The sequence below is a fragment of the Acinonyx jubatus genome, chromosome E4, assembly GCF_027475565.1.
Source record: "Acinonyx jubatus isolate Ajub_Pintada_27869175 chromosome E4, VMU_Ajub_asm_v1.0, whole genome shotgun sequence".
NCBI classification, from domain to species: Eukaryota; Metazoa; Chordata; class Mammalia; order Carnivora; family Felidae; genus Acinonyx; species Acinonyx jubatus.
The window spans coordinates 47,181,552-47,201,693 of NC_069395.1; the positions used below are offsets into that span (position 1 = coordinate 47,181,552).

Here is a 20,142-nt window from a genome sequence, read left to right on the forward strand (position 1 = left end):
CTACCATGAAGCTCGTCAATTGAGGTTACTTAGTAAATATCAAAGTTCAACGAAGTTTGCAAAGTCTCTCAATTCCTATTAGTGGTTTCACAATAATTTCTTGAATTCATTCCCTGATATGTACTTGTACAACTTTATTTAGGGACAGTAACAGGTTGGACCCAAAAGTGAGAAAACACTAAACTTTAAATAAACACCTATTGAAAATTGGTAAGGCTATTTCTCAACCAGATGAATCATATGCAGTGATATGCATATGCATAACTGAGTCTCTGTCATTGTATTTTTCTCTTGTCCTTTACTTACCCTCATTATGTAATTAATTAGGGGTCGATGAAAACCAGTGTGCATTTGGACCCTATTCCATTATCTATATTTTCTTATGCTTAGGGGAACACCGCTTGACTTTTAAACTCACATTAGATTACACTACTGAGTACAAGAGTTTCCGCATCTTCTTGGCATTTAAATATCCTTTAACCAACATGCTTTGAGGCACCTTTTATTTTAGGGTACAATATATTCAGAGGCATGCAGTGATATCCCTTCTGTTTTAGGAACATAACTCAAATGCCCTCACAGCTGTCCTTTCACTGATTTATTAATTGCATTTGTTCTGATTTTTTAGATATACACGCATATTTACATATATATAGCTAATTATATTTGCCATCTTCAAAGATACAATTACTTAATATAAGAGCATTGTTTTCAAGCAGATAATTAATATGGAAAATATAATATTACTATAAAGGAGGAGAAAATAAATCAGTCATCACTGTCATAGAGTTAACGCATTGAAATTTATTTATTTCCTTACTATAACTACATGGTTTTAAATATTAAATAATTTAGTAATATATACAACTAATACTTCCAGAATACAAAAATAGCTTATATTAAAGTGAACCTCGGGGTGTCTGGGCGGCTCAGTCAGTTAAGCGTCTGACTCTTGGTTTCGGCTCAGGTCATGATCTTACCGTTCGTGAGTTTGATCCCCACATCGGGCTCCATGCTGACACTGTGGAGCCTGCTTGGAATTTTGTCTCCCTCTCTCTTTCTGCCCCTCCCCTGCTCACTCTCTGTCTCTCTCTCAAAAATAAACAAATAAACTTAAAAAATAATAAAGTGAACCTCCTACAAATAACAGATATAAACTCGGCACAAATTACAAAAATGAACTGCTTGAGTGAGTTAATGCAAGCAGAAAATGAAAAGTGTCCAATCTTTGAAAAAATTGAATTAAACTCTGAGATCCATCTTTATGTATTTTATGAATTTAGAACACACCTACATCCACATGGTGCATGGATGATAGAACTCAGGCAGAGAGCAGGAGTCTCACCCGTGGGACAATTTAGGGATCTGAGTATGGGCCTGGAAGAATCTCTGCCAGGTGAGAAGAGAAATGTATGGAGCTTCATCAGGGAAACCCCCCAATAATCTCCACATGTCCCCTTAAATTATTCCCTAATCAATATGAGCCTGCATGGGGCAAAACCCCAAGCAGCCCAGTGGGAAGAAACTACTGACTGCAAGGCTGAAAACTCTGAACACTTCAGGTAGTAATCAGTGTAGAAGAGAACGGGTTTGGAGTTCAAGGCCAGCATAGCTTATTAAAGTGGTCACATTTTACTTGAACCAGACAGATATGTCTTAGGAGTAAATACCATGTCCCAGGAGTTGACTAAGGGCTATATTCTTGTATTAAGGCAACACTGAAATAGATCAACTCTAAAAAAACCCTTAAAACTAAGACCTCACAGGATTACAGTATTCCACCAGGAACATAACTTCTGTCTTGTATTCCTTTATAAGACAGTCAGCCAGATATGATGGCCATAAGAAGAGACAGAGGATAGATTTAGGAAAAAATAAAGTTTATTATACTCACAAGTCCTAGAGGCAGAGTCAGAAGATAGGGATGAGGGGAAGGTTTGGGGGCCAGAAGAGGTACGGCTCTGGATTGGTTAGTTTGTAGATCAAAGACAGTCTCCTGTCTGGGCTCTTTGATATCTCTAAGATGTAGTAGTCTCTCTTCAGTCAGAGGTTTTGTAAGATATCAAACCATCATAATATACAGAAGACGAAAAAATTTACAATAGAACTTCTACTAGAAGAAAAATCTATGTTATTCAGAGGTAAACACCAGAATCCATAAATCTCTACAATGTTTTCTGGTGATGTTAATTGTACAATAAAAACTTACTGGACATGCAGAGAAGCAGAAAATATGAACCATAGTCAGAGGAAAAGAGCTACCAAAAGAAACAGACCTAAACACAAACAGTAGGCTAGAATAAATAAGATAAACATAACTTTTCAATGACTATGAAATAGAAGTTAAAGAATTTACAGGAAAACTTATATATAATTGTTTAAGAGATGTTGACTTTCAGAATAGAGGCAGACAGTGTCTAAGTACCAAATATGAATCCTAGCATTAATGCTAGATATAATCTTCATAAAAACTGTAGAAAAATAATAATGAGAAATGTAAAAGAAGAAATAAATGGACTTGAAAGTAGGTTAATAAAAGTTATCTGAAATAAATATCTTAAAAATAAAAATGAGAATCAAAAATTAAAGACTCAGTGATCTGTGGGGCAGTATCATGTGATCAAACAAGAAGAGAGAAAGTTCAGGGCAGAAGACCAATTTGAAAAATTATGGATAGCAATCTTCTAAATGTTATTAAAGACATGAAGCCATGGAACCAAGAAGCTCAGCTAACATCAAGAACTACAAATACACAGAAAACCATAATTAAAAAAACAACAAAACTGTTAAAAATCAACATTAAAAAGAAAGCTTTGAAAGCACCTAGAAAAAAAATGGAGAAAGAACATACATCATACATAGACAATGCCAATCCAGAGATGAGCTAATACTGTCAGCAGACTTCTCATCGAAAACTAAGGGCCGGAAAACTAAAGAATTACATCTTTAAAGTATTAAACACACAAAATAATAAGGTGTTAAACATACCACGTACATGCACGCACACACACTGTCAAGTAAGACTACAATACCCATCAAAAAGATTCTTCAAAACCAAAAGTGAAATAAATACATTTTCAGATTATTTCAGAGAATTTGTTACAAATGATCCACGCTACAAGTAAGATGAAAAGAAATTATTCCAGAGAAATAAAACTGATACTAGCTGGATATGTGGATCCCAGAAAAGAGCCTAGACCCTGAAAGTGATCATGCTAAGGATGCCACTTGATTTGATGCAATATGAAGTAACAAGATATCACCTTAAAATATTTTTACCTTAATTATGTATATCCTTATTTTCATCTTAAAGTTTTCATATTTTTAGATACTTAAAATGTTTATAGTCGGGGCGCCTGGGTGGCGCAGTCGGTTAAGCGTCCGACTTCAGCCAGGTCACGATCTCGCGGTCCGGGAGTTCGAGCCCCGCGTCGGGCTCTGGGCTGATGGCTCAGAGCCTGGAGCCTGTTTCTGATTCTGTGTCTCCCTCTCTCTCTGCCCCTCGCCCGTTCATGCTCTGTCTCCCTCTGTCCCAAAAATAAATAAACGTTGAAAAAAAAATTTTTTTTTAATTTAAAAAAAAGCTTATAGTCAACTGATTTTAACTAATTATATTGTTTGAAATGCATGAACATAAAAATCACATTGCAGACCCTTGTCTTTGAATGTTTCCAAAACCCTCTATACCAGCAGAATCGTGAAAATGTTTTAGATTTTAAGATCATTACCAAAAAGGTCTTCATCGTTTTCAACATGTGTTATCTTAGTTTTTAATATATCTTTATTCTAAAATAATATATTCTTGTGATCCAAAGGTGATATATGCTAAAGGCAGAAAAAATGGAGAATACTGTTAAGTATTAAGCAGTTAAATACCAACTGTGACCATTAGTATTTCTAACTATAGTTATTGTAAATATTCAATCATACTTCTGCTGACCTTTGTCTTATAAACATTTATCCAATGTTCAAAGCATAGCGTACGTATGTGTGTAACTTTATACTTGATATTGGATTTTTTGTCACTTTTCATGTCCTGTAGTGATAGTTATGTACCCAATTATGATTGGTTTTAATCTTTATGTGTGCTAGATTGTCATCTTGTTAAGAGATTACACATTTCATCATTTTTTGTGTATAGATATCTATAGACAAATAAGCAAAAGTTAGGTGATAGCTACTTACATCTTATTGCTAACACAGGAATGACATAATTAGGTTTTTATGTGTTTTTGAAGTGATATTATTTTGCAAAGGGAGAAAAGCATTTTCTCCCATTTTCTCTGAAACAAGAGTCTCAGGAAGCCTCAGAAGTTATAGAGGGAGCTTTGAGAAAGTTAGGAGAAAGATGGATAGAAGCAGGCACTGAAGTGATTGAACCTAATTTCTCACCGTAGATATTTTATGAATAGGACACATAGTATTTTGGTTTGCCAAGTTTTAATGTGGTGCTTTTAAGAAGTGATTCATTTGTCTCTTAGATTATAATTATACTATCTATATATTTTAAACACATATTCTGATTTATGATTAAAAATGAGTTAATACTTGAAAAAATAAACTGAGAATTGATTAATCATGAAAAATGCTGAATAAATGTACCTATTTTAATTTTAGGACTGCATTTTAACCACTGTTTAAAAATTTTTTTTTTTAACTTTTATTCATTCTTGAGACAGAGAGAGACAGAGCATGAACGGGGGAGGGGCAGAGAGAGAGGGAGACACAGAATCGGAAGCAGGCTCCAGGCTCTGAGCCATCAGCCCAGAGCCCGATGCGGGGCTCGAACTCACGGACCGCGAGATCGTGACCTGAGCCGAAGTCAGACGCTCAACCAACTGAGCCACCCAGGCGCCCCTAACCACTGTTTTATACACAAACACGATACATCAGTCTCCCTTCTCAACAGGTTGCTCGGAATGTAGGAAGTGGTGTGTGTCTACAATAGCCAGTTTTACATGCAAATTCAACAGAATCCCCTGGTTTATCATAAATTTGTTTCTTAAAACTCCCTCGTAACTGTATGCTATGTTTTTTCAAGATTTCTTCTGCTCATACACCTGAAAGTGCAAAAAATGAACATGAAACATTAAGTAGTAAATAAGTCTTTTCCACAGAATTTCAGACTTTCAGGTGCAATCTTCCATGCTGGCTCACGGCTTCACTCTCAAAGTTTTTTCTAAACCAACTGATTGAAAATCCATCATGTTGACTTAAATTATTTTAAGCAATTAATGAATTAATGATGTAAAATGAGGTACCATGTTTAATGTGTGATAATTAAATGTTCTAGCCAAAGATTCACAGTGTCAATTGTCACACGAAGAGCTTTCATTAAAGAATATTTTGTTGCTGGGCGCCTGGGTGGCTCAGTGGTTAAGCATCTAACTTCGGCTCAGGTCACAATCCCACAGTTTGTGAGTTCAAGTCCTATACTGGGTGAGCTTGAGCCCCATTTCAGGTGAGTCCGCTTCTCTCTCTCTCTCTGCTCTTGCTCACTTGCTCCCTCTCTCTCTCTCTCAAAAAAAAAATTTTTGTTGTTGTTGCTTGAACAGGAATTTTCCAGACTTTATTTACTCACATATTAATATTTAGTAGTCAAGCGTTCAACAGAATGATTGCTAGTTAACCCATGAAAATTCTATTATAAATAGATATTCTACCAGAATATTAAAATACTTACCTAAGCATTTTGGTGGTTCTGACCACTGTCCATAAGTACATATTATGTTCCTGTTTCCTTGAAGTTCATAGAAGGACTGGCATTGGTACTCCACTGATGATCCTGGAGCGTATGCTGGTAATGTGAATGAGGTAATGTCTACATCGTTAATAGGTGGAGGGGGTCCACAGTTTCCTTTAGAGTTTTAAAAAAAATTATTTCATTTCTTGAAAGACTAAAGAAAAACAGTTTACAATAAAGCAATAAAAATATAGCACCACACTTAATATCAAGACTTGTGATTTCTGCTGACATAAATGATTCCTTGAAGAAATTTTAATCACTTAAACTGGGAATCACACTTTTAAGCCCTTCTTTTTATCCCACATGAAAGCGCACAGAAAACATTAACAAACATATCTGTTTTGCAGTATTGTGATATTGATATCACAGTTTTTCTTGGTGAATATTTGCTGGATAGATGGCTAGCTAATATAAACAAAAAAGTTTTCTTGTTATACACAACATACTACAGGGTCCACTGGATCTCTAGTCATTTTTTTCATTGATTTTCATTTTTATTACAAAGGAAACACCACCTTTGATAAAATTCAAGGAATTACACATTTGTATAATGCGAAAGGGCATTGCTAGCTTCCTGTTCTGGACAAGATGAAGTAGAAACATTTCTGCTTATTCCTTCTGCTAAGTAAAAATCCTGAATAGATTTAAAAATCCAACATAAGAGACTGTGAAAGATGTAGACAAGTAATCAATCTTTCAAGGACTTCAGAATTCAAGGAATCACACTGCAGTGAGTTGTTTGGTTTTTCATTTTGCCTTCTATATATCCTAGGCTGGGCACTGAAGAAGAGTGTAATCCAGAAATGATATCAAGTTCAGGCATAAAAAAGGTTCCAAGAATTTCCTTCGTCCCTTTAAACAATGGTTCAGGAAAGGAGCGACCTAGCAAGGCAAGCATTTTTTACAAGACTTAAATTACTTCAGAAAAACTTCATAGAAGAAACCTAAGACCACCCCTCTCCCCACCTTGATCCAAAGACCAAGTGAAGAGTGCGGACTCGCACCCTGCCTGGTGGCGATGGGGACCTGATAAACAAAAGATTTCAATAAAATCCAAAGTCTTAAAACATAATACCCAAAATGTCCTGTATATATTTGAAAATCATTCATCATACCAAGAGGCAGAAAAATCTCAAAAGGGAAAAGGAAATCAACACAAGACCACACTGAGTTGATAAAGATATTGGAATTACTTGACAATGGTTTTAAAAAATCCAATGTGAACATAGAACTGAATAACGTAATAATAAAATTTCTTAAAAACTTATTGGATGGGCTCAATTATAGATATCAGATGACTGTAGGATGCACAAACTTAAACAAAGAACACAGATTACTCACTTTGAAAATATACTGAAAACAACAACATAAAGTGAACAGAGCTTTAGGGACCTGTGGGAAGACAGCAAAAGACTGGATACCCAGAAAGAGAAAAGAGGTTGGAGATGAAAGAAAACAACTTCCAAAAATAATGACTGAAAAGTTCCCAAATTGGACATAAGGCATAAACCTACACATTAAAAAAGCTGGACAAGATAAACAAAGAAATTCATGCCAAGATACATCATAATCAAACTGCTAAAAAATGGTAAGAAAAGGAAAAAAAATCAAAAGCAGTGAAATACCACCTCACATCTGTCAGAATGGCTAAAATCAACAACACAAGAAACAACAGGTTTTGGCGAGGATGCAGAGAAAGGGGAACACTCTTGCACCGTTGGTGGGAATGCAAACTGGCGCAGCCACTCTGAAGAACAGTATGGAGGTTCCTCAAGAAACTAAAAAAAGAACTACCTTCGATCCAGCAATTGCACTCTTAGGTATTTACTCAAAGGATGCAAAAATTCAAATTCAAAGGGGTACATGCACCCCAGTGTTTATATAGCAGCATTATCAACAATAACCAAACTATGGAGAGAGCCCAAATGTCCACTGACTGATGAATAGACAAAGAAGATATAGTATGTACACACACACACACACACACACACACACTCTGGAATATCACTCAGCCACCAAAAAGAATATCATTTGCAATGATGTGGATGGAGCTAGAATGTATTACGCTAAGCAAAATAAGTCAATCAGAAAAAAAAATAAGTCAATCAGAGAAAGATAGGATTTCACTCATATGTGGAATTTAAGAAGCAAAACAGATGAACATATGGGAAGGGGGGAAGAGAGAGAGGGAAACAAACCACAAGAGATTCTTAATGATAGAGAACAAACTGTGTTGCCAGAGGGAGGTGGGGGGGATGGGCTAGATGGGGGATGGGTACTAAGGAGGGCACTTGTTGGGATGAGCACTGGGTGTTGTATCTAAGTGATGAATCAGTGACTTTTACTCCTGAAACCAATATTGCACTGTATGTTAACTAACTAAAATTGAGAGGAAAAGAAGAACAGCAAATAGAAAAAAGAGGTAAATAAAAAGAAATGATTACATAGGAGGAGCTACCATCATATCACAGAGAAAGTGCACAAATGCTTCCTAAAACCACCATTCTGATGTGTATCCAGCTGCCAACCTGAGCAAGAACATGAAATTTAAAACGTCTATTTATTTATGAAAGAGTTCTTCAATGATTCTCAAACCAATAATGGATAATAAAAGGAAAAGCATTGAGAATTAACCATTAAGAAAAGTACCATAAATTGTATATCAGAAGGGGCATTATAGGAAAACAAGAAATGTTTTTTTAAAAACCTCCTGGAAAAGCAAGCATGAAAACTTACATAAATAGATAAGAATGTGAATAGGTAAACTTATATGAATAAGTAGGTTTAGTCTCACTACATATCTAGTTTTAATTTTTTTAATGCCAGAATTAAAAGTGATTCTATTATGAACCAATCAAATTAACAAAAATAGGATTGAGTTCATCATGCAAAAATTGTTTGCTAAAATACATAAATATATAAATGATTTTAAATATTTAGGTATAAATGATTTTATATATTTAGAAATCTATAGGATTTTGTCTCATGACTTTAATGCCAATTTATTATGTTTAATGAATTGTATTGAAAATAGATTTTAGTTTGCGTACTGCCCTCACCTACACACTGAGGTGGAGAACTCCATTTTCCCATGTGACAAGTTATCTTGTCCTCTGCAGATATCCTGCAACCATCTTCACAAATATAACTTAATTTAGTGCCATGTGCATAAACCCTGGGTTTAAATGTTTTTTTAATGCGTCCATTTTCTACATGAGGTGGTTGAGAACATGGAATTTTTTCTATGTGAAGAATAGAGATCAAAGAGTCAAGCACAAGTATAATGTTTTACATTGAAAAACACAAACAAACACTGCCTGGGGATTTTAAAATATGGATAATTTGAACAAATTAAATTATTTAAAACTGAAACTCTTTGAAACTTGCAAGGATATATGTCTCCCTAATATCTATGCTACTATCCTCCTGTTCAATATGCCCCTTCATTCTTGTCTTGTTCATCATAAGGAGTGAAACAGGCAAAAACAGAAATCTTATCCCAGATTTACAGAAGGTTTTTGTAAGGTTTTGTCTGTGTTCATTTCACAGAGTGAAAGAACGGGGACTGATTTGTATACTTAGATTGTAATTTACTGTATCAAGATAAAGTTTAACATAGAGAAAGGCATAGAGAAAGGTTTAACATAGAAAATGAACATATTCAGAGCACCTGGGTGGCTCAGTCGGTTAAGCGTCCGACTTCAGCTCAAGTCACGATCTCGCGGTCCATGAGTTCGAGCCCCGCGTCGGGCTCTGGGCTGATGGCTCAGAGCCTGGAGCCTGCTTCCGATTCTGTGTCTCCCTCTCTCTCTGTCCCTCCCCCCGTTCATGCTCTGTCTCTCTCTGTCTCAAAAATAAATAAACGTTAAAAAAAAAAAAAGAGAATGAACATATTCTTGTTCGTTTATACAAAGCACAGGGGAGTGTTAACCTCATTCAAAGAACATCATAAAGCAAGTTATGCGCTACTGACCAACACAGCGTGGTGTTGACCGCCATCTTCCATCTTTACACACAATTTCTGCTGCATCGCAAATTATAGAATTTTCTTGACACAGAACAGATATTTTTTCTCCATCATGGTACTTCACTGTAGTTGTCATATCTCGAGCATTGGGAATCTGAGGTGGAGGTGGGCATGACTGCATTTGTAGCTCTAAAAATATTAAAATTAGATTTCTTGATTAAAAATCATAACTTAAATGTATCAAGAGATTAATTTAGCAGAGAACTCAAAATGATGTATCATAAATGGTCAAATAATAATGGCATGTTCTGGGTTTAAATATGGTATACTCTTTGATACTTCAGTGTATCACATTTGGCTTATTCTCATGGTTTTCTTTGTTGTTTCTTTTATTCTTTCTGTGATCATAATTTATATAAAACCTCTTCTAATTATTTCTAACCATTAAGATGTTCTGAGTTACTCAGTATCAGGCACTAAATAAAGGTTTTCTGAGTATACCCCAGGAAGTCTTCTAAATCCTTTCAATTGTCCACATTTTACATTTAATTCAGGGAAACATTTGAGTAAACTTTATTTGTGCTACTAATGTCAGATTTTCTATTTCTAAGCTGACATGAGTATTGTATATTTCATCACAAATTTTTTTTCTTATATTTATTTTAAGTATTTGGCATATTTTTTTAAACATATTCTCTTCTATGTCTGATATTTAATCACTTTTAGTCCTAATGATTCAAACTTGTACTTCCTCTTGATAAGTCTTGCCATAGGTTGAATTTAGCTGAATTTTAGCATGATACTCATCTAATTGTATAGATTATATATGTGTAGTTCTTTATATAACAATCATACCACAATAAAGCTGTTTTAAAAAGAAAAATGATTAGAAAACATAAATATATGGAAATTAAACAACAAATTTCTGAATAACTGACAGGTCAAAGAAGAAATCAAAAGAATATTAGAAAGAAAATATTTTATATAGAATTTAATGAAAATATAATGTATACAAAAATTTTCAAGACACAGCTAAAGTAGTGCTTAGAAAGAAAAATGCAGTTTTGAAGTTTATATTTTAAAAGCAGGATGGTTTAAGTCCATATTTTAATTTTCTACTTTAAGAAATAATATGTGTAATAATATTACACATGTACCTTCAGAACAATAGAGGATTACAGAACACTTCTTAACTTGATTTCTCAGTCTATAGTATCCCTAACAACAAAACCTGGCAGAGACATTACAAGCAAAAGTAACTGTAGGTTAATATCCCCCATGAACATAGATGTAAAAAAAAAAAAAAAACCTTAAAACTATATCAGTAAATTTAGTACATGAAAATACATCACTACCGAGTTGACTTAAGAAATGAGAGATTTAGGGGGCACCTGGGTGGCTCAGTTGGTTAAGTGTCTGACTTCAACTCAGGTCATGATATCACGGTTTGTGAGTTTGAGCCCTATGTTGAACTCTGTGCTGACAGCTCAGAGCCTGGAGGCTGCTTTGGATTCTGTCTCCCTCTCTCTCTGCCTCTCCCCTGCTCACTCTGTCCCTCTCTCTCTCAAAAATAAACAAACATTAAAATGAATAAATAAATAAATAAATTATTCAACATTAAAAAACTTATACATGTAATTCATTGTAATAACAGAATTAAGAAAGCCATATTATCACATCAAGAGTACATCAAAAGCACTTGAAACATCAGTGGTTGATGATAAAATTGACTCAGCTAAGTAGGAATACAAAAAAATTCCTTTGATCCAATAAAGGATATCTATAAAAATCCTAAACTGACATTATAATTATGGTAAAATGTTAAATGCCCTCTCCCAGTGGTCAGGAATAAGACAAAGATGTTTCTTCCTTTAAAAAGTTTACTTAAGGGGTGCCTGGGTGGCTCAGTCAGTTGAGTGACCAACTTCATCTCAGGTCATGATCTCACAGCTCGTGAGTTCGAGCCCCGCATCAGGCTCTGTGCTGACCGTGCGGAGCCTGGAGCCTGCTTCAGATTCTGTGTCTTCCTCTCTCTCTGCCCCTAACCCATTCGCATTCTGTCTCTGTCTCTCTCAAAAATACATAAAACATTTAAAAAGTTTATTTAAGGTCCTAGCCAATGCAACAAGATAAGAAAATAAACAAAAAGTAAAAATAAGAACAGACTCAGACAGATTTAAAATCTTGTATTTGTAATGACATAACTGCTCATAGAAAATTGTAACAGATCTAAATAAAAAAAAGAAAACTATAACAGATCAACAAAATGATACATAAAATAAGGCAACTTAATATAGTTTCAAACTATAAAATCAATATATAAAAGTCAAGTGCATTTCTTTATACTTGCAGTAAAACTGGAAAATATAATTTTGAAAAACTGCATTTATAGCATAAAAATATAAAACAGGAATAATTTTTTTATAGCTGTAAAACTTCTACACTTAAAACATTATTGGGAAAATAGAAGCATAAAAAATAATTGAAGATATCTAGTATGTTTATGGATTGAACACTCAATATGATTAAGATGCCAATTCTCCCTAATTTATTTTTCATTATACAAACCATCCATTTCATTATACAAGCAGATATCTTATAGAAATTCATAAGCTTTCCTTGAAATTTTTATGGAAATGAAAAGACCAGAATGAGTAAAGCAATTTTGAATAGCAAGAACATATCGGAGAACACAAATCAGACTTCAAGACTTACTATAAAGCTATAGTTACCAAGGCAATGGGGCAGAATAAAGGTAGATAAATGGATACATGGGCTGAGTAGAGAGTCTAGAAGTAGATCAATACTTACATAGTTAACGGATTTTCATTTCAAAGTCCTTTCCACACATATTGCTAGAACAATTGGCTACCTATATTTTTTTAAAAATCAACCCCTATTTTATGCCAAACTCAAAAATTAATATAATATGGGTGATATACCTAAATATAAATGCTAAAACTATAAAGCTTCTAGAAGAAAATGTAGAGCATATATGCTTCATTGCACATAAATATTTATTTCCTTTTACAAAAGAACAAAAAATACGTTGAACCATAGATAGTAGGTTGGGTCCTTATATTCACGTGACACTACTTTCCATGTATTCTAGGCTTGGGGAAATTAGTTAAAATATTGAGGAGAGTAAGTTAAGGTGTCCTACTGATAGAGAAGAGAGATACAAATATGAAGAGTGGAAAAATGGAATAAAGCCTGTGCTATTCAATAGGAATCAGTGGTGTCAGCGGATACGGAAGTTTCAAGACAGGTAAACACATAAATAAATAGGTGATAAGGGAGATTCATGCATCAATAAATAGATACATACATAGATACATTAATGGATATATTTATAGTTACATAGATACATACTAGTTATAGGCATAGGCATAGGTATAGGTACCTTTGTGTGTAATAAAGGGAGTTAAAAGCAATGGTATTCCAATAGTAATTTGTACACCTACTGCCCAGATGTTAATTTAAAGCCAAGTTTGTAGGTGGTAATGTTATATCGCTGACTAATACGGTAATGATACAGTAACACTAATACAATAATGATACAATAAGTATTTAGAAGCAGTGTTTTGGCTCTTTTTTAAAATTACCTTCCCACTTGAAAATTATTTGTAATAATAAATAGCTAATTTTTTAAGGCACAAAGATCATTCTTTTACAGGTTAGAAATAAACCACATAAATCCTTAAAAACATTATAAATAAGAGCTTACCTGTGCAGGTTATTTCAGGATCCCATCTTCCACTTATGCAGATTGAGTGTTTGTAGTCTGTTCTTCCTCTACATTTGTAACGCATGTTGGTGTTATGATCAATCACCTCATATGAAACTAACTGTGATGATTTACACTTCTTAAGTTCATTTGTTGCTATAAAATTAAAATATTCCCTTGAAAAGACTAATCATAAAAATCAAAACAACTACTACATAAAAAATAGCTATAGAGTCAGTAGTCTAACGTATGCTCATAAATTCCACCAAGTCATCCTGATCATATTGCATGAGATGGGATTATCATAAAGACAAGAAATAACAAGTGTTGGTGAGGATATGGAGAAAAGGTAACCCTTGTACATTGTTGCTAGGAATGTAAATTGGTGCAGCCACTTCGGAAAACAGTATGGAGGTTCCTCAAAAAATTAAAAATAGAACTACCATATGATCTAGCAATTCCACTTCTAAGTATTTATCTGGAAAAAAAAATGAAAACACTAACTGAAAAGATGTATGCACCCCATATTTATTGTAGCATTATTTACAACAGCCAAGATATGGAAGCCATCTAAATGTCCATTGACACATGAATAGATAAGGAAGATGTGGTATATAAATACAAGGGAATATTTATTCAGCCATAAAAAACAATAAAATCTTGCCATTTGCAACAACATGGATAGACCTTAGGGCATTATGATAAGGAAAAGAAGTCAGACAGACAAATACCATAGTATTTACTTATATTTGGAATCTAAAAAACAAATTGAAAGTTCATGGATACAAAGAACAAATTGGTAATTGTCAGAAGCGGGGTGGGGTCAGGTGAAATGGGTGAAGAGAGTCAAAAGATACAAACTTCCAGTTATAAAATAACTAAGTCGTGGAGATGTAATGAACAGCATAGTGACTGTAATTAATAATACTGTGTTGTATGTTTATAAGTTGCTAAGAAGTAGATCTTGAAAGTTTTCATCACAAGAAAAAACAATCTATAACTATGTATGGTGATAGATGATAGATTTAGTGTGATCATTTCACAATGTATACAAATATCAAATCATTATGTTGTATACCTAAAATGAACATAATGCTGTATGTCAATTATAAATGTATATATGTACATATAAAAATTAAAACCCCCCCTTAAAAAAGAAATTGGTTGTTTAAAGTCACGGACTGTTTTCTGTATATGCTCTTAGAATCTTTGAGAAGCTATTCTTTTTTATACCTAGTCATCCTATAATCCAATAATATTATAATGCCATAATAATAAATTTTTGCTAGCTTCAATATGTTACTTATGGACTATAGAGGCTTTTTATATAGCTATACATTTCAATAATTCAATAAAAATGGGAGTCCTTTTTGAAGTTGATAAAATCTCTTCATAGGCCTTTGCTAGGATTTGTTAATGGTTTAAAATACAGAGTCAGGTGAGGATGAATAGAGCAAACTCAAATAAATTGGCCGAAGAAAAGATTTTGCAATGCAACCTTAAGAAAAAATAAATAAAAAGGAGTCTAATTCAAAACAAACTAGAGGCTCCAGGCTTCGTCCTATTTTTAGAACTGGTCCAGAGTGTTGAGGGAGAGAAAACAAGGTATTCTTCAAGGGATGGTAACTGAAGGAAGATCTGTAATCAAGAGGAGCGGTGGTGGTTGTTGTCATGCCCAATTTTTGAAAGGATTTCTTTGTTCATGAGGAGAAAATAAACATATGGAGAAAAGTGAAAGGAAGAGTGGAGGTACAAAGTAAAAACACTGAGAGGGGAAAACTGGAGTAAAACCTAACGTAGCTGAAAAGGTGACATTAAATGTAATACAGGTAGAGGATTAATGTTAAGAAGGAAAACTCTGAGACCAGAGGAGAGTAATCACTGAAGCAGATGTTTTGGTGTTAAGTTATAATGAAAAGATGAGAGTTTTCATGCCTGGTATTACCTTCGGTTTTTTCCCGCATATGACAGAAGTGAGGTGAGATCATTTGTGGGGATAGGATAGCATTAAAATGAGGTTTGGTCTTGGGGGACTGACAATACCTTTGACAGGAATGTATTTAGAAATAAGCAACAAAATTTATTGATCTATTTAACAAATTCCTACTGAATGCCTCCTCTATGTCAGCCAGTCTTCTGAGGATTGGGAACAAGTCAGTGAAGTATGAATCCCTGTTTCCTTGGAGATTGAATCCCAGCTGTATCTTCTCTTGGGATTAATTAATGCCCAGAAATTGGATGAATAAATGAAACTGGACATCCAGGTCTCTCTTTGAATGTAGAACCCAGAAAAACTCTTGGAAAGAACTCATTCAAAGGGAAAAGTGAAAGAAGGTCCCCAAGGTTCTCCAAGTTAGTCCTCAAAGGGCAGGATGATTCACTTACAGAATCAGAATTTTTTTCTTGGCTCAATCTCACCTGCCTCCTATGACTGAGTTATACTATTGACCGCCCACCCTCCAGCACATGAACTTCTTTTCGCTGCATTTGAAACTGGCTGAGGAATCATCTTTTGTTAGAAAATTTGATAGAGGCAAGATTCCTATGGGAGTGTAGCTAGTGGTATTTTGTCAACTTTATTTCCTTGTTTTCCAGGGCCTGAAAGAAAGAGTGCCCTATAAAAACAAAAATGGTATTTATGCAAATATAGTTATATTTTCCTGGTAATTAGTACTCATGTTTTAATCATATATACACCTGCAAGTAAAATTTAGCTTCACACTTATAAACAATGTCAATATCAGGGACAGGGAGCGTCATAAAATTCAATTGCTAGGTTATATTTTTCCTCTGTTGGTACATATTGAACTATAACAACAAATGTTTGAATATAATTTAAGACCTGATGTGTTTCACAAATATCTCTAAATTTCAAAAATATTGTCGCAGATATAGTTTTTACAATAAAAATGTTATGTTTTACTGAATGGCAATTCAAGAAATACTGTTCTCACCAACACACTGAGGAAGTGGGGTCCACCGTCCACTGTCACATGTAATTGATCTGGGTCCAATCAATGTATATGTTTCTCTGCAACTGAACTCCACTAAAGCTCCATGGTGAAAGGGAGGGGCAGAAGACTCCACAACATAACCATAAGCAACTCCAGGTACGTGACCCCATGTACTGCCCTCTGTAAAAACTTCACAAAAAATATGCTTCTCTTCAAAATATAATTTATGTGGTTATATGCAGATAACAAAAAGTGTTGATTTAATCACATTTGAGTGTTCGTGCTTTTTATACATTACCACTACATAGAGGCAAGGTTGTCCATGTTCCATCTACACACTGAATTTTATTAGAACACGTCATCAAAAATCCAGAGTTGCAAACATATTCCACCACTTCGTTAAGTTCATATCTTTCTTTGTTTGTTTCCTTAATCTCCCCACTGGGGGGTTGAGGAGGCGTACCACATGATTTTACCTGCCCTACGGTAGAAATACTGTGTAAATAATGGTTACGGTGTCTATAATTTCAAAATCACTAGAGTGGAGAGATTTTTTTCTTTAATCAATTTATTATTTATTACATAATTTATTATAGCATTCTTAAACAATAAAAAATGGTGTTTACACCAGATTCATTTCCCAGTTCTATTACTTCTACTGAACTAACCTATTAGAAGTATAGTTAAGCCTTGCAAATATGTTCAATATATGAAGGCATAAATCTGACTAAGGATATGCAAACTGATACTTGAAAATGAGAAAACATTGTAGAGATAAACTAAAGGCCCAAATAATGAAGAAATATAGTTCGGAAGATTTAATATTGTTAAAACATTAATTTTCCCCAACGATCTATAGAGCCAATGTTATCCCAATCAAAATCACTGCAGGTATTTTTGTAGAAATTGACAAACTGATTCTAATATTCACATGGAAATGCAAAGGACCTAGAATGGCTAAAAAACTGAAAAAGAAGGAAAGCTTGAAGGAATAACATGATGTGATTTCAATACTAATCATAAAACTACAGTAACTAAGAATCAGTGGTTTGGGCATAAAGACAGAAAGACTAAAAAAGAAAACAGAATGGGGTTCAGAAATAGACCCATATGTATATGGACAATTAATTTTTGACAAACCTACAAAAGGCCATTCAGGGTAAAATGATAGTTTTTTTCTACAAAATGATGTAGAATTGGACACTCACATAAATCAGAGCTTTGATTCTATCATACCTCATATTCATGTCTCACATACAAAAATTAACCAAAAATAGAGCATAGGCCTAAATGTAAACCCAGAAACTATAAATCCTTTAGAAAACAAAAGAGAAAATCTTTGTGAACTGAGATTAGTAAAATATCTTACATATGACACATAAAAAAAAGACACAAAAAATATTTTCTGACTACCTTACAATCCTGTAAACGTTAAGAAACTGTTGGAGAACAAGAGGCCGGAGGCACGGTAAGAATGTCCTGAAGGAAAGGGACGGAGCAGCAAGGAACTGAAAGCTGTTTCATTCCCAGGACGCCGGAAGGACGCCGGGACTGCTCGTTCTCTCCAGAAGCACATCGTACGGGCGCCAGGCCTGGGAAAAGAATGTTTCGTCCAGCGCCAGATGTACTCATGACCCGGTATGGAATACACTGCAGGTGGATGGCCTGTCCAGATGTCAAATACCATGTTGTATGTGCTTGCTGCTGTCAGACAGTTTGCAAAAATGAAAGAGGCTTGAGCCAGGGGACCGATGCTTGCGCTCCGGGAGAGTCTTAGCCCCTGCTTTGTAGTTCTCTCGTCACCGCACCTTTAGGACCCGTCTCTCTACGAGAAACTGCAAGGGTGAATTAGAAACCTTGGTACACACCCTGAATTCAATTTTGAAAGTATAGCTCAGACAGGAAAGAGTAGCAAAAGAAATCTGTTCAATAATCTAAATATTCTAAAGAGGTATTCAAACCAATTAGTAAATATGACTGTATAATTATATTAATATTCATATTACATGCAAAAAATTTATCAAAACTTTCTTTAAAAAATACCATCATTTGAGATGAGCGCTTGATCAATATTATTAACTTTGATTAAGCCATATATGTGACTGAACTGACCAAAAGTTTAGATACAATCAGTGAAATGAGTTAAGGCCCATGCTATTAAAAATGTCCAGTATTAATAGTGGAATTGTAGGCAAAAGGAAAAGTAACAAACGTCCCTTCAGAGTCAGACATCATATAAACATCTATTCATATTTCCACTGCATATTTCAATGAACAATTGGAGATTAATTTCTTAAATAAGGAGTCTAAAGTATCTACTACCCAACACATGTCCTTCACAGGGTCTATCTCTGGCTTAATGCGTTAGATTGTAGACACAATGGAAGCCAAAAGAAAATTAAGAGAGGAAAAAACTTGATATCCAAAACTCAATTGTTTCAGCAATCGTAGGATAAATATTCACCTTTACATCAGGGGACCATCCAAAATGGGAACACTGAACTGAATCTGGTCCAACTCTTGTAAGTTTTTGTCGGCAGGAAAATTGCAACACATCTCCAACTTTATATTTGTCTTTTTTTGGCTTAGGAATTAAGTATTTTTCTATTTGGAAAATTTTTCTATTTTCTATTTGGAATCGAGCATTCTCTTTCTATAAAAAAAAGGTAAAATAATTTAATGAGAATATATAATTAATCATTGCCAAAGTAAATTTTACATGTCTCATGTAATAATGAGGTGCAATGTATTATATTTACAGAGGGACTTCAGATAAATTCTCTTCCTTGAAAACTTACATACTAGGTTTTATATACCTTCTAAAGCCATACAGGACTCTTTGAGAAATATTAAGGTGTTGAACAGCAATAGATATATCCTGAAAATTTATTTGTACAATCACTTTACCTATACTGGATCTGATTTTATCACTGACATTTACAAAATTTAATGTTATGTTTTTTATACTCTCAAAACAGAAAAGTATTCTCTCATTAAAAACTCAAAAAAAATAATGCTACAATTTTTAAATTGCACACTTAAATAAGAATTGGTATTTTTGTTTAATATAATTGGGGACCTGGAATGCTAAAGAGAAGCATTTCTAATGTATTTCAGTTAGAGGAACATTTAAAAAGCTTAATTGATACTTTATAAGTGAAGAAATCAAAGTGAAACATGAAACAAAATGAAGAAAGATGTTCAAGGCCATAGAGTTATATTCTAGGTGTCATGAATAGTTATGTAACATACAACCATTATTATTACCTTATATTATATTAACTTATGATATATATGTTATATATAAACTTATAATTATATTAACTGTTAATAAATTGTTGGTTGTTCTGATTCAAATTAGGAGTGTGTAAAATTAGCTCTTAAAATTTGTAAAATTTGTGACATTGCTAAGTAGTATCAAAAACTGCATTTTTCTTACTGAGAATCCTCCTATATTGCTAATTAATTTATAAAATTAAAAACTTAAATTTAAAAATTTGAATCATACTCCAAAGAAAATTCATACTATCTACAAGTATTAACACATAATCATAAAATTAGATGTAAGAGAACTATTTTTAAAAGTAATGCCACTAGGGGCGCCTGGGTGACTCAGTCAGGTAAGCTTTCTTCTTGGTTTCCGCTCAGGTCAGGATCCCACAGTTCATGAGTTTCAGCCACACATCAGACTCCACGCTGACAGCAAGGAGCCTGCATGGGATTCTTTCTCTCTCCTCCTCTCTCTGTC

At 34.1% G+C, this 20,142-nt stretch overlaps 1 protein-coding gene across 1 annotated transcript; it reads right to left on the reverse strand.

Annotated features, from left to right (window-relative positions):
• Positions 1-13,311: 13,311 nt before the first annotated feature.
• Positions 13,312-17,055, reverse strand: LOC128312971 (complement factor H-like). Its single transcript, XM_053209026.1, has 3 exons — positions 16,693-17,055; positions 16,395-16,583; positions 13,312-13,596 (listed from the first exon to the last, which is right to left on the reverse strand). Exons 1-3 carry the CDS (start codon positions 16,754-16,756, stop codon positions 13,391-13,393), a joined length of 459 nt encoding a protein of 152 aa, XP_053065001.1. The 5' UTR covers positions 16,757-17,055; the 3' UTR covers positions 13,312-13,390.
• Between the last annotated feature and the right edge of the window lie 3,087 nt (positions 17,056-20,142).